The 16460-nt window shown below is 39.4% G+C and overlaps 1 protein-coding gene across 1 annotated transcript in view; it reads right to left on the bottom strand.

Moving 5' to 3' along the window:
• csmd3a (CUB and Sushi multiple domains 3a) overlaps nt 1–16460 on the bottom strand; it is a gene marked incomplete at its 5' end in the record, with an annotated part of 185252 nt that overhangs the window by 84832 nt on the left and 83960 nt on the right. The window contains 3 exons of the mRNA XM_079468986.1: nt 1069–1182; nt 10040–10156; nt 15972–16166. Of these exons, the coding sequence (XP_079325112.1) occupies nt 1069–1182; nt 10040–10156; nt 15972–16166 (426 nt within the window). The remainder of the gene's footprint in view (nt 1–1068; nt 1183–10039; nt 10157–15971; nt 16167–16460) is intronic.

Here is a 16460-nt window from a genome sequence, read left to right as displayed (position 1 = left end):
TATGTCTTTACTTGGACAGCACATTGCAGAGGCCAAAAAACTACTAAGAGTGGGGACACAAACATGCGTAGCCCGAAGCACTACAATATGTTGGCGCAGGCTATTGGAGCTGACATTCGTTTCTGACCTAATATAAACCGTTTCAACAGTATCATTTTTGCACTGTACAAGTCATGTTCCCCTTTTGCTTTAAAGCATGCACGGATGAGACATCAACGTGTTTAATCTGTTTGAAAAATGTTCAATGCACATATCAGCTAAAGGTTATGTTAGGAGTCTTTTAGTACACTAGAATATGGATGATGTCAACATAATTCTCCGCAAAACTTCAGTGCTACTTTATAACCAGGTTGCATATGTTAATACGGCTTTCAAGCGATTAATTGTGATTAATCGCATCCAGAATAAAAGTTGATGTTAACATAATATATGTCTGTTTACTGTGCATATATATTCTGTATTTATAAACATAAACACATACATGCATTCATTTATTTATAGAAAATATATATAACTTAAAATATTGATTAATATAAATAAACAATTGTAAATATTTTCAAAATATGTATACGTGTATGTGTTTATAAATACAAAATCAAAATGCACAGTACACAGCCATATAATGCTGTATGTAAACACAAACTTTTATTCTGGATGCGATTAATCCACCCCTATTTGTTAACATGAACAAACAATGAACAATACTTTCACAACATTCATTAATCTTAGTAGATGTTATTTTGAACATTTACTAATAAAATATTTTTATAAAACACTGTATCTGTTAACATTAGAAAATGCACAGTGAACTAACATAAATCAACAATTCAATTTGCATTAGCTAACATTAACAAAGACGAATAAACGAATGAGATCTTACAGTGAAGTCTTACAACATCATTTGTTTAACGAGAATCAGACCTTTAGACCCCATGGTATATCACAAGTCCATTAACAACACATCACATCCTCCACCGCTGTATTCCTCCATACAATTTAACGTCGTGTCTTCTCATCAGACCTGACTTCGGTTGTTCTCACACAGGCAGGGTAAACAAAGCCTTTTACCTGAGTGAGAGCCATAGATTGAGGTGAGAAGAGGAGAATCCACTGAAGGTCCGTCAAAGATCTCCACCACATCATTAGGGGTCGTCTGGAAGAACACAAACTGGCCGAAGAGAACTGCGAAGAAGGACAAACAAAAGTTAGGCTTCTTAAAAATGGGCACAAACTAAAACTAGTCTGTGCGTGTCTGTCAAAATTCATTTGCTTAGGTAAATCTCGACCTAATTATGGTTTATTTATATCTGTTTTTACATCTGATATCAGCAGGTTTTACAGTAGGAATGCTTCCCAGAGGGAAACGTGTGTTACTTCTTTATAATGATTTTTTAGGTTTAACCCGTCGTGAGGAACATGATGTTTTCACCATGCTTTAAAATGGAGAAGAAGAGCAATAACTAGTCTTAAAGTTATTAAAAAAATACTGTATAGACCATCTGACACCTTCCACAATACAGGCCAATATTTCATCTCTTATCCAGTATGGCTCCCAATACGATCATCCCTTATTAAATTCAAGAGTTGAGACTAAAGCCATCGTACCAACAGGAGCTCCAAACTTCAGCAGGGAGATACAATAAATTCATCTCGCTGTTGTAAGCGAAGCTGTAAAAGACCAGAGGAGTCAATGCTCCTGAAAACTTAACTATACAAAATACCAAAGCAAGTAACTCAAACCAGTCTGCCCGAGGCCCAGAAAACAAAGTATACCTTCAGGCAACTGCGGTATATTAGACACATGATAAAGAACTATGGCGATGCCCAATGTGAGAAAAACACCACCATATGTTTGTCATTTCTTATGAATAATTCACGATAAAAGTTACTTCCTCGTTTCACTTTTAGGCATTTTAAAGAACTATACTGTCCTGTATTAGAAACGACCAACCGGAGAGTACATTTATTTCTTTGAAAGAAGCAACACATATTAAGTGAATTTTAGCACCGTGTATCATTAAGGGAATGGCACGGCAAGGTAAATCTGAGCTGTAATATTCTACTTTATATTCTGTAATATTCTTTGTATATATTTCCAAAAACCTGAAAAGCTACAATATTCGGCATACTGCAATACACAATACTGGGTTCATGATAGTACAGATATTCTAAACAAAATAAAATATTTAACGTTGGGGGAGTGTGTCGAGCACAGAAAAACGACTTCTTCATTTTTGGAAAAGTTGACCATGTCAAGCATGAGAAGGCAGCTAAAAAATATTAATATCTAAATAAAATATTTAACATAACAGTTTTACATATTATTGAAATAAAAAATGAATTAAGAAATCTAAAACCCAACAGAACTTAAAACAGTAAAAGCACAAAAAAATGTTCATATCTTTGTTTCATAAAAGGGAAAAAATCTCAAATTTATAACATATTTAGTTATATTTTAACACATTAACTGAATATTTAAATAAAGAAATGAATTATGAATTCTTAAGAGAGAACTTAAAACGTTAAAAGGACAAAATAAACAATTCAACATTATTTGTTGATGCAGGTCACATCCGAGTACCTCAACCAGTAGAATTAAAAAGTTAACTAATAGTCATAAAATACAAACTGAATGCCATGCCAGCTTCTATGGCTATATTCATTGCAGATGCGTTTAATTAAAAACAATAAAACTTTAAAGCCTATTTTCGGGTTAAAAAATAGTTTTTAGAAGTATCAACAGAATAAAACGAGTTCCTCGCAGGCGCAGAAATAAAACAATCCATCAGACATGTTCAATGGATAGTGGATTCTAACAAGGAGTTTTCCTCCCGATTGTAAAAATGACATTCGAGTGCAGACATTATTTGTCTCGCAATATATCAATCTACCTTCACTTTTAAAGCATTTAATACTTGTTTTTCATCATTTGTATTCCAATGTTCTACCAATTGAGCTACAGGAACACTTCTATGGAGTTGCCAAGGAGCTCTGGCCCGTTGCTAGGGTCTTCTGGGTCATTGCTTTCAGGCTGATTCAAAGAGCTTATTTCTCTCTCTCTCTCTCTATGATATTTTGGTACCTAAGTAAGCGTAAGTATAAGCAGTAATAATGGTGATGGTTGCCTTAGCAAGCACTATTAATTACCACTCATTAACTTCCTATAATCTGCTTCTCTTTTCTAACCACCTCAATTATCCGCTGTCAATAATAAAGAACTCCCTCGGGTGCGTCTGACTACCGGAATTAATATTTCAGCGATTCCTACGCCAAAGACCCCGTCGGGCACACGTAATCATATTATATTACAGGTACAAGAAATTAGTCAAAAGTCAAAAGCGAGCATTCATTGCATGATTCATTCTGACAGAAACAAAGCAAGCTACTTAATTGGATCTTCTGCGTTCGTTTCCTACAAGAACCGTGTGCTGCGTGATCTTCACACAATGTCGAGTAAATAACGTCATTCTCCGCACGTACGGTACGGAGGTCACACATACCGCCTGGTTCGACATCACTCTCCCCTGGGAACCGATCAATTAAACGCAAGTTTCGTGCATCAAAATGTTCCAAGATATTTTACCGAAAGCGTCATTAACACAGGCGGAGAGCATCCGGCTCTCCAACATCACGCCATTGTCGGCTTTTAATGGTTTATTATCTTAAGGCAACAGCACCGAGTGTTGGCACGGCAACCTTTTTCTTTCTCAACGAAGACCATTAAAGCGACATCTTTACAGCAGAGGTCAGCAGACTGATCTAGAAAGGATAATGTTGAGAAGCTGTTCCTGTCCTCACCAATCTAACTGCACCTTCAGGATTTTATGGTGCTGCGTGATTGCATGTGTGTGTTCGATCGGTGGGCGTATAAATCAGCGACTACACACGAATACTGTAGTTATCTCAGAGGAAAGCTTCTGTTAAAGAAGAAGAATTATCCTGCCGGGTTCATGGAACAGAACAGTGACCTTTTTCCGTGCGTTGGTTTGGAAAACACCTATTTATTTTCTCAATAAGCACTTCACTAAAACTCTTCAGGGTTTAAGGAATAAACTATAACTGAAATGTACAATATAACAAAACATAACTATGTCTTCGGAGACCTTACAAAATGATGCGTTATGTTTTTATGAATCTAGAATGAGCTTTTTCTATGCACTGAATTCTCCATGTTGTTTCTACAGTAGCCCTAAATGGACAAACGGAGCGTGTCTTCGTAAAGCAGAGAAGCGAACAATACCTTAGTCCTGTGTCAGCCACCGTAGGGCTTCAAAAGGGAGGGGTGGAGTGAGCCGTTGGTAGCAATTCCCAACCTGACCACCAGGTGCCGCTAGATTTCATGTACTGCAACTTTAAATACGATTAAAAATGAAGTCGAAATCACAAGAAGATTCCACATAAGCAAGTACCAGCACTTCAAATCTCAGGGAAATTAATCTAATAAAATGAATTTCTCAGTGGAGACTTTTCTACTTGCAGAACCCTAGAGATGCTCTCTATGTGCATCAGCAAGAATGACAACAAATCTATGTCTGTCATTTACGTGCCTATTCAGTTTTTACAAACAGTTCACAGTCATCACAACAGCCCTTAAACTGATCCTCCTTTAATACTAAAATATCTTCTCTAGACACCCAACCACTGCAGAAGACAACGTCTGGCATTTAAGTGAAGGTCCAGACATTGTTTGGCATGTGCGAGGATGAGCTGAAGTTTAACCAGACCTCTAGACCAATAAAATGAGATGAGAAAAAACAAATATAAAGGCCTGGAGAGCCGGATCAGTGGGAAAGCCTGTGTTATGGCTTATTGCTGGAATATCACAGAACTTCAAAGAATGAAACACCACATGGATACAAACCCCCCTCGTTATGAAACAAACTCGGTGTCAATTATTCAAGGCAATGCAACCGACTGTAACAACAACGGCAAACAATCGAGGGAGCAAAGAGCCCGAGAGCTGAAAGTTGTACTATCATCCAGCAGATTAATGGAGGCGACTCGTGTCTCAAGTGTACGGCCCTTCCCAGCATGCACCTCGATACTAACACACCAGACCGACTTCAGGCAAGCATTACAAACCCAAAAGATTGCTTTCCAATGAAAACAAAGGAAAAGTTTGGTGAGTTTTAAAACTTGCTCTTCTGCACCAAAAAGTAATATGAACTATGAGCTCTTTAATCCGAGAAGTATTTGCAATTGTATTATTAAATAAATGGGATATTATTATTGATATCCATTAAATTTACAGTTTTTCAAAAAAGGCCAGCTCAAAATTTAGTATAAACACATAAATAAAGCCTATTCAGTACTTTCGGTTTGGTTTCTGATAAATGACAATAACATTTTTAGTTTAGATGAAGTTTCGACCGATTCCTAAAATATTTGTTTTTATTATTAAAGGTGTTCTAATCATTTGTTGAAAAAATCAGTTTTCTAAAATGTGAACAGATCCACACATTACTTTACTACTTTAAATCTTGTATTTAACACTTACATTTTACATTTATTCATTTGGCAGATGCTTTTATCCAAAGCGACTTACAAGTAGTTTTTTACAGTGGCACATTACTGCAGAGCAATAAGTAAGGTGTCTTGCTCAAGGGCACTTCGGTCATGACCTGCTGGCATTGAGATTCAAACCAGCAACCTTCCGATCACAAGCCCAACCAACGCTCAAACCACCAGGCCACAACGGACCCCTAACTAGTGGGTTACCTAACTAGTGGGTGCAAATGCAGTAGGATAGCCAAATAAAAGTGAACTGTGACATATAATAATTCATTTTTGTGTGAACTGTTTCTTTAAGACAACAGGTGAAACTAAAACGAAACACACCAGTGGTTTCTATAGTGTCTTGAGCTATGGAGAAGTAACTTGTTTCTCTGGGGTTGTAAGTACAGTATGCAGCTCTGCCGCAGTGAGCTGAGGGAATAATGGGACGTCTTCTCCTTCATCGCAAGTCATTTCAGTGAACTGTTTCGCTCGGACAGCTTATGTAAATGAAGCAGGTTTAAAAAAGAAACAATAGTGGATTCCCTGCTGTGAGACCCATTTTGCTTCTTTATTCCTACGCTATAATTAGTTCAACTTAAAAGTCGATGCTCATGACCGTGTTTTTAGTTCAATAGTAGTGCTGTGGTTTTTCTAGTTTATTTAGTTGTGTAACTTTGGTCTTCAATGCAGATTTTATCATTTTTTGTGCTGGAAAATCTGACTTTAAAAAAAAATTACAGTTCTTATGTAAAATGAAAAACCTCCCTTAAAGGGACAGTTCACCTTAAAATGAAAAGAAGATCATTTCTCCACTACAACATTGACTCCATTGACTACCACCGTATGAACACAAAACCACAGAGACATTTCTCAAAATATCTTTTATAATGTCAGGTCTGGAATGACTTGAAAGTGAATAAATGACAGAATTTCTATCCCTTAAATCAAAGCATTTCTTTCTCAGCCGTTTGTGTTTTCTTGAGATGAGTAACTCGACTATAAATACCGTAAATGCTTTAAATTATTAGTGGCTTGTAACTTGACAGCCCACAGTTTCACGTTCACGTGCCGTTCGGAGAGAAGAGTGAAAGGTGGAATAATCGCGTGTCGCCTAATGTGTAATTTACAAACTCTCAAAGAGAGAAAATAAGCAAAGAGCAGCTTCGTGGGATCCGCAGTAAAGTGTGTATGTGATACACAAGCTCACGGCCCCCGTACCCAGCGTCTTGTCCTCCAGGCGGGATTTTCACAATCACCCCCTCCGGAACATCTGGCGCCAGTTTAAGGGGCCGTGAATTTATCATTTGAAGTGCCGTCAGGAAGCAATTCGGGATTAGCGTTGGCAATACGGCTATTGAAGCGTCAGCTAAGATTACTTTAGGAAATTGTGATTGGCATAAAAAGACTGGAACCCCGCATGAAACATGAGTCCGTCTGCCGCTGTTTACTTCAAGTTAATAAAGCCTTTAATGCACCAACACCGGCAAAATTTTACATACGCCGAAAATGCTGAAGGACTCCTGAACAACAGCAACAGATTCTCCGCCATCCCTCCCAGATGCACAGCGTACGGTTAGTCGACAACTTTCTATAAACGCGTGAGTCAGAGCCTAAGGCGTTTGTTTGGCAGCTGTGAGTAATGCGGCTTTCCTCTGCAAGACAGATGCCGTTTCAAAATATCAGGATTTATTATTTGTGATGGATTAATTAAAAATTAAAGGCTGGCCAAAAAGCAGAGAATTGCCTTATTATTCTGTTCATAAACTAGTGTATAATTGATGAGATTAAACGTAAGATAAATTCTTCTGACAGCTGTTTGTACGCTAAACTATCCTGCCGTCGACTCGCCGACCTCTTATTGATCTCAGAGAGGATACCATTCATACAGAGCTTTAATGAGACTGGTGTTGATGAGTTTGCTTTCAGGCTTGTAACTTTTAGTCATTACAAGAAAAGGTCAAATGAAAAAGCTGTTTGTTATCCCCAAATTGCTCCAAATGCAATATAACGTCTAACCCTGAAACACAAAGATCTGAGCAGCTCTTTTTCATACAATGAAAGTGGATGGTGATCCCTATTGCGTGCTATATGCTATAACCAGAAGGGCTTGACATGATTTACAATTTTTAGAGAATAAATATTCTTCGCACTAAGCTATAGGACTAGAGAAGTATTGAAATATAGTGTAGCATCCGGCTCGTTCCAGGTGCTTTTATACTTGCTTGACATGGGAAACAGCAACTGAGATTGAAAACAACATGAAGGTAACAGAAAACTAAAATCACAGTTGCTCTCACTTTATTATTTCAATAACATCTCCAAGACGTCGATGACATATTGACCAGATATTTTTCTTAAAAATGTCAGAAATGTCACAATGTCTCTGTCATTAGAGTTTCAGAATAGATCTCAACAATGTCTCAAACTGAGCTCAGATTTGACAAGTCTGCCATCAAAAGTCAATTATGTTGAGGATCTCAGAATGAGCTCAAACATTTCTCATCAAATTTACTCAAATCCCACAACGTACATAAAGTTGAAACGGTAATGAAACACAAATGAGAACTCCATCAAATCTTCTGAGCTATGAAAGAGCAACATCTGAATGAAAACTCTTAAAGGAAGTGTGTGTGTTTTTCTCAGTCCTGTGTGATGTGATATTTGAAGAAGACCTTTAGTGACTGCTGTTCTATAAACTCTAGATATTTTTCTACGGACAGATCCAGCAAAACATCTAAACAATGTAAGAGAGAAGCCCCACGACAGCATCACTAATATACTGTACCTGCACTCTTCCATATTTACAGAAACACACCTACAAGAGAAAAACATGTTCATGTTCTGAGGTCTGAAATGCATTAAAAAATTAAAAAACTGTCTTTCCGAACCTCAGATTTTCAAATTTACTTTTTTTTTCAGGAAATAGAAAAAACACTGTACTTTAAAGATTAAACACTGTTTTGTTGAAGTTGACAAACACTTTTTTTACATTTTTATTGGTTAGATGTTTGCAAAACCCAGTGGCAAGCATAAAGGAGACTAATAATAAGGATTTATGACAAAACGGAAAACAAAGTGAAATATGGAGATGCAAGGTTTTAGATGTAGAGCAGCAATTTGTTTTATTTTCAAGTCTAAAACCTGAAGGTTTTCTACATATTTGAGCGGATGTAAATAAATGGATATAACCATAAATATTTTATTCTCCTCAAGTCGATTTTTCTATTCCAGTACAAGTATCCAGGCTATACTTTCTCAGAGTGTTTCATTAGGAAAAAAGTAACTTGAAAACATTTATCATAGTTTCATAACGTGGCATATATCATACTTTTAACATCACTGGATTTGTAGTTTTTCTTTACCTTTCGTCCTTAGGTACATAACAATCTAGTACTTTTCACTTTCACTCAAGTCAAAATATTTGAGTAAAATACTCAAAAGTAAATGTAAGAAAGATCTAGACTTTCTATGTACCCAAGGATAAAAGGTCAATGTATTCAGGAAACACTATGCTTTATAATGCAATGAAGTCAATGAAAACTTGTAAGTGATTCTTTCTTCTGATGAACAAAAGATGATATTAAAAAAAATTTGCTTTGGTTTTGTGTCCAAGAAATGCAAGTCAATAGTGCTCAGTGTTCTTTGGGTCACCAGCATTCTTCAAAATATCTTCTTTTGTGTTTAAGAAGAAACTCATGGAAGTTACAGACTCATTTCTACAGTTTAACAGCTCCACAATAAATGGGACGATAATTCTAAGTCTGATGTCCAGAGCAAATGTGTCTGGTCTCAAGGTTTGCTTGGTTTCATTTCAGCACTGAACTTTAATCAGTTTAGTCGAGAGAGCAATAAAGTGTCATTTGTGGTGGAGCACAGACAGAACGCTTGGTGAACAACAGAAACAACCCAACACTTTCTACTTTGAAATGCTGCGAGCGCTTAAGTTTCTACTGTACGGTTCACGTAAGGTCTCCGAAGCCACCACAGACACTTCTTTATTTGTTCCTGGATGGCTCGGTATCCAGCTGCGCTGCCAAGTCGATGCCGCTTGTGTTACAACCAGAAGTAAATAAATACAGCGCATGCATAAAATATGAAGCTCTATTAAATAAGCTGCTCTGATGAGAGCTCGGAATGTGATCTTAGTCACCCCGGAGACTTTGAAAAAGTCCACAACACCTCAGAAGTCAGGCTCCTGCTGGAATATGACGACGTCTCTGGTGATGGTAAAAATTTAAGATGTGGTCCGTAAACAGAGCTGGATTTCCATTTGAGAAAGACTTTAAGAATGAAGCATCGCTGGGAATCTTTCAGCAACGCAAACAAATGCAAATCTATCCCTTGTTACACATAAAAAAACATTTACATTTTTTATAAAAATGAAATAATAAAATAAATACTGACCACACAAATACAGTAAATCACACTTTTCCAAAACGCCTGAAAATGTTTTGTTGTGTGTGTTGACCCGAGCAGCACATTGGTGTTTTGTATAATATCTCAATATATGACTAAAGTGTTATCAATAAAGCTGTGAGTTTACCAAACTCCCCCGGCACGGCGATCTCGTAGACGCAGCTCAGTCCTTCGGTATAGTTGCGTGGGTAATTCGGAGACAGCACGGTACCCTCCGACCCCGTCGACCGGCTTCCACATGGAGCTGCGGGAAGACACAATAAAGTCAGTCTGAATGCATCCGAGCATTGCAAAACGAATACTGGAATATTCTCTGTTCAATTGTTTGGTCGTGTGATCTCAACAAAAAGGACACCGTGAGGTTGGACAGACCCTGTGTGAAATAAAAGCTGATCCGGGCCGATGATATGCCTAAAGGCTTTTCTAACATTAGCGCGCACATTTGTCTAAACACTCTTCGTTCTGTAAGCTTTTACTTACGGGAAAGTGGGTGAAATGACTCCTTTAACTCAAGGTTCATAAACCTGTAGACAGATAATGTGTGGAGTTCTGTGCTTAAACCACATTTAACCAAAGGCAACAAGACGTGTAAATCTATATAATGTGAAACTTTATGACAGCTCCGGTGAGACCATTAGAGTTATAAACGAGCTCAGTCATTCATCAACCGTCTCCAGCGCTATAACAGCCCAGACAATAATAATATTTAATCTGACGCTCTAAAACACAACTCCCACTCTCCATAAGCAACGGCCTGCGTGTGATTTCATTGGTTAGGAGCGATTTGTATTATATGTCTACCTTAAGTGATACGATTTAGAGAAACGGGTACAAATTACGGGATAGAAACTTATTCAGATCTGATGGAGAGGAGAGAAGCTTTCTTCTTGTCACACGACTCTGAAATGTATAAATCTCTCTTTAGAGTGACATTTACAGCCTTTTACTTGCACACATGGGAAACCCGCCGCTCCATTTGCATTATTCGGTCCGTACGCGGCTTTATCGCTGCTGATTCCACAATTTTCTGTTTTGAAAGAGTTATTTCAAGGATTAGCAAACAAACGACGAGCTTTAAAAGCGTTCCTGAAGGCTTTGAGTCAAATCATTCATCGTGACTAATGTTATAATTATTCTTATTAACAGCTGACAGACAAGTGTTGATATCGTTCTGTGGAAATGTGTATATCTCCCAGGGATAGACGAAATGAAAGTATATCCGGTCTCGTGGGGACCTCACTTTCTGAATAGAACGTCTGTGATGTCAGGGTTGACGTCATTGTGAATTTGAAACAACAAAAAACCTGCAGAGCCCTACCGTCTTAAGATTTAAAGATGATGTACATTTCAACACCTTACTTTTCTGTCAGTTGAGGTCAAATGACGTCAAACTGACATTTACATGATGTTGTACCTGACAGCTCATCTTATAAATCATTAATATCATCTCACTGTTGTTTATCAGGATTGTAGAATAAAGTTTCGAACACATTTTATGTAGTTTCATACGGTTAAAAATGAACAAAAATCATGTATGAAGCAGGTGACAATGTGTTCACAAATGCCACATTATAGTTCAACGGACTGTCCCCCATTAAATAATATAAGAAGCAATGGAGAAGCAATTTAGCAGCAGAAGCGTACAGAACTGTGTAAGTGTATTTAAATTGTGTCTTGTTGAGTTTTAGTACTGTGTTAAACTGAGAAATCGCTTTGTATTTACTTCCGCTCTGTCACGTGGTGAAACCGCGTGTAGTATCGGTCCTTCGGTTGTTATTGGGCTAGTTTAATTTGTTTGCTTTGTGTGCGCGTGTCATCTGAGGGCGGGACCTGTTGAATGAATGAGCTGATTTCATTACAGCTTTTGTTAAACATTCTGGTCTTTCCATTGTAGCACTTACAGAAACATGGATCAAACCAGAGGACTCTACCACTCCCGCTGCCCTCTCCCATAACCACACTTTCTCCCACAGCCCTCGCATCACAGGAAGGGGTGGAGGCACCGGTCTACTCATCCCCAAAGACTGAAAATTCAATCAGCTAACACCCATGTGTGACAACAGCTCCGTCGAGTTTCATGCTGTTACTATCACCCAACCCATTAAAAGTCATTTTGTAGTTATATATCGTCCCCCAGGTCAGCTTGGACATTTCTTGGAGGAGCTGGATGTGCTTCTTTCATCCTTCCCTGAGGATGGTACTCCCCTGGTGGTACTGGGTGACTTCAACATCCACATTGGAAAGCCACAGGCTGCTGACTTCATCAACCTGACTGCATCATTTCTCCTCGAGCAGGTTTCCACATCAGCAACCCACAGACCTCTCTCACTACCAATCTCTTCTCTCTTCTTTCTCTGTAGATGTCACCTCTGCTAAAAAAAGGATAACTACCACTCGAGGATCTGCAACTCTCCGGACTCTCGAACGCTCTTCAAAACCTTCCTGCTCTCCTCTGTCCGCCTGCTCCCGCACCTTCATCAGCAGCCAGTTCTCTACGCCACCACCTGTCGAACTCACCCAAATCCCTGACACGTGTGTGCTCCCCACCTTTTCTCCTCTGTCTGAAGCTGATGTCTCCAAGGTCATTGGCTCCAACCACCCTACCACCTGCCCACTGGATCCCATCCCCACCCATCTCCTCTAGGCCATCTCTCCAACGGTTGTGCCTGCTCTGACCCACATCATCAACTCTTCGCTCACCACTGGGACATTTCCCACAGCGTTCAAAGAGGCCCGCATCACACCGCTTCTAAAGAAACCCACCCTGGACCCTACACTGCTAGAAAACTACAGGCCTGTCTCCCTTCTTCCCTTCATTGCCAAAGCCCTGGAGCGAGTTGTTTTCAACCAGCTCTCCTCCTTTCTCATGCAAAACAATCTCCTAGACAGCAATCAGTCTGGGTTCAAGACCGGTCATTCCACAGAGACTGCACTGCTCTCAGTCATCGAAGCCCTGAGACTGGCAAAAGCATCATCCATGTCATCTGTGCTCATCCTACTGGATCTGTCTGCTGCCTTTGACACTGTCAATCATCACATCCCCCTGGCTTCTCTCAGTGCTATGGGTGTCTCTGGAATGGCGTTGCAATGGTTTGAGTCCTACCTCTCGGGTAGGTCATTCAGAGTATCCTGGAGAGATGAGGTCTCCGCGTCCCAACAGCTCAACACGGGGGTGCCACAGGGCTCAGTGCTTGGACCGCTACTCTTCTCCATTTACATGACATCCCTCAGCTCGGTCATTCAGAAGCATGGCTTCTCCTATCACTGTTATGTCGACGACACACAACTCTACTTGTCATTTCAACCGGACGATCCGACGGTCGCTGCTCGCATCGCGGCATGCCTGAGTGACTGGCATCTCGCTTTGGATGAAGGATCATCACCTGCAGCTAAACCTTGCAAAAATGGAACTGCTTGTGATCCCAGCCAACCCAAAGATTCACCACAACCTTGCCATTCAACTAGGCTCATCAACAATTACACCCTCCAGCACCTGGTAGTGGTAATCGATGATCGGCTTAACCTCACAAGTCATGTTGCCAGCACCACCCGGTCCTGTAGATTCATCCTCTACAACATTAGGAAAATTAGACCTTTCCTATCGGAGCACTCTACGCAAGTCCTAGTCCAGGCTCTTGTCCTGTCCAAACTGGATTATTGCAATGCACTTCTGGCTGGACTTCCTGCTTGCACAATCAAACCTCTCCAGATGATCCAGAATGCGGCGGCAAGAGTGGTCTTCAATGAACCGAAGAGAGCGCATGTAACTCCGCTCTTCATCAGGTTACACTGGCTCCCTGTTGCCGCCCGCATAAAGTTCAAAGCTATGCTCCTGGCCTACAAGACCAACACCGGGTCTGCACCATCGTATCTCCACTCGCTAATGCAGATCTATGTTCCTGCCAGATCACTGCGGTCTGCAAAGGAACAACGACTAGTGGTACCATCCCACAAAGGAAAAAAGTCACTCTCCCGTACCTTCTCTGGATCTGTTCCACATTGGTGGAATGATCTACCAGCTGCTACAAGATCAGCAGACTTGGTTGCCATCTTTAAAAAACGCCTGAAAACGCATCTCTTCCGTCAACACGTCGCTGATTGATTTTTCCTAATTCTCTTCCCTTTCCTTCTTTATAATAAAAAATAGAATAAAATAAAAAAAACGTACTAACCTCACTATTCTTAGCTTTTTATACTGTGCTAGGCTTTAATGGACTAGTTTGATGCACTTATGTATTTTGTTGCCTATGTTGTTATAATTGCTTCCAATGTTTCCTCATCTGTAAGTCGCTTTGGATAAAAGCGTCTGCTAAATGACTAAATGTAAATGTATAATACAATATAATAAATAAATAAGTATGATATCTAATCTAATACATATAAAATAAAAATTAGAATTAGAATATAAATATATATATATATATTCTATATTTTTATGTTTTATAAAGAAATTAATAAAATATTTATAATAAAATAAAATGCGTATATTTTATTTATATACATTACAGAAAGTCCATTAATATTAAATACGTTTAATATTAATACGTATACATATTAAACATATTTAATATTAATGGGTGTTCTGCGATGTATGAAGTTTCTCCCAAATGTTGAGTGTCATGACTGATGTCTTTTCCACTAGAACAACACAAAGAAAGAGAGAGAGAGAGAGAGAAGCAGTGAGCTAACTGACATTACATGAAACTTTCCGAAACAAGTTGGAGTGCCCGGGGAGTGTATCATGCACAAAAATACTACGCCATACGTCCAAGTTGACCTTGTTAAGCTTGAGAAGCCAGCACGTTTAACAGTGTAAAGTAGTCAGAACATGACATAGCATGATAGCCGATCTTTAATTTCATATGAAATTAAAATGATGTTTTTTGTGTTTTAGTATGAATGTCTAGACATGAAGGGAGTCCACCCAAATAAAATGTATTTACCCTTATGTCTTTTATATTACACTTTCATCCCCCCCAAGTCAATGGTCTTTGGTAACCAACAGTTTTTTTAATATTGTCTTTTGTGTTCTGCAGAAATAATTCAAGAGTAAATGACAGAATTTTTATTTTCGGGTGAACTATTACGTTAGGGATGCTAAAGTACTAGTGTGCTTCAACACAATGACGAAACTCACATTTAGAAAATTAAAACATTCAAACAAACTTGCAGCCCTAAGCTCCACCAATATGAAGCAACGGTTTTTATGACTTAATTTTGCACTTCAGCTAACTTTCTATTTCAGCGGTGCTTGCCTCACGGCATCAAACAAAGTTGCACATTTCAAGGCACTTCAATGGGTCTTCAAAACCACCAAAGGAGACCGTTTTTGACATTGACAACACGCCACACTTCACCTTTAAGAGCGCCGAGATCTGAATAGATTTGATCAGCGTCTATCTAGTCGGCGATAAACGTGAGCTTCTAAACTAAAGAAAGTCCTCAGTCAACCTCTCCCGGGCATTGCCAGAAACATCACAAAACACGCCGAATAAAAAGACTTTCCATTTTATTCTCGCTGTCTCCTAGGAGACGTGAGTAATGCTTTGTACCGGCGGCACCGCGAGAATCATTCGCGAAGTCGCGAAGAACAATGAGTCATTTCTTAATCACTGTAAGCTGTAACAAAGACCATCGCTTTTGTCGCAGCGGACCGCCGGCTCATTCCACATGATGAATCCCAAACTCAATCTCAGCCGTAGAGGGTTCGCAAGGCCACGCGTACAACACGCCGGGAAAAAAATCAATAGAGAAGCCTTGGGTCTAAATATGTGACTGTCTCATGCGCTGCCGTACAAAAACTACTTTGTCATGTCTTTGTATAGCATCCACTTGTGTCCTTTATGAACATACCAGCTCTACTTTGGATTGATATTTGAAAATAGAACAACGTACTTCATATTTCACCTTGACAAGTATCCCAAACATCCTAAAACCAAACTTCACTTTTATCTCACATCGGGTCCAAAAATAGTGCATCACGCTGGTATCTGGGTCCTTCAGGCAGGGATGTACATGTTCTGTATCCCACCACAAAACAAATAGGATGTTAAAAGCACCTTGACAGCTGGGCAGAGCTCGGTTCCATTCGGGTCTGCTTGTGGCGCCCATCACGCAGGTGAGACTGGAATAACCCTGGAGCTCGTAGCCTGGATCACAGTGGAAGGTCACGGTGGAGCCCAGCTTATAGTCTCCGCCCAGCCGTGTGCCATTCATCAAGCTGCCCGGGTCGAAACAAGCCTCACGCAGTTTAGCTGTACGGGAGAGAAACACCAGACGCGTGGCATGTGACAAAGATGTTGAAGATGAAAGGATTTAAAGGGATAAATGGCAATCGATGACTTGCTCCCTTGAAGTATCAATTTTGAAGAAAAATGACAGCTCAGAAATGACATCATTGTGACAGCTATATGATTTCTCCACAGTGAAACATGAAAGAGAAGAACAAATTCGTTATATTTCTGAAGGTTGCATTCCATATAATGAAAGTGAATGGGGATCTGTGGCTTTTCACGTGTTTGGCATCACTCACAACAGAACTAATGTGA

This window comes from Barbatula barbatula (genome assembly GCF_947034865.1).
Source record: "Barbatula barbatula genome assembly, chromosome: 12".
NCBI lineage: Eukaryota > Metazoa > Chordata > Actinopteri > Cypriniformes > Nemacheilidae > Barbatula > Barbatula barbatula.
Note: the sequence above shows the minus strand (reverse complement) of the source record. Positions and strands in the feature narration are given on the sequence as shown.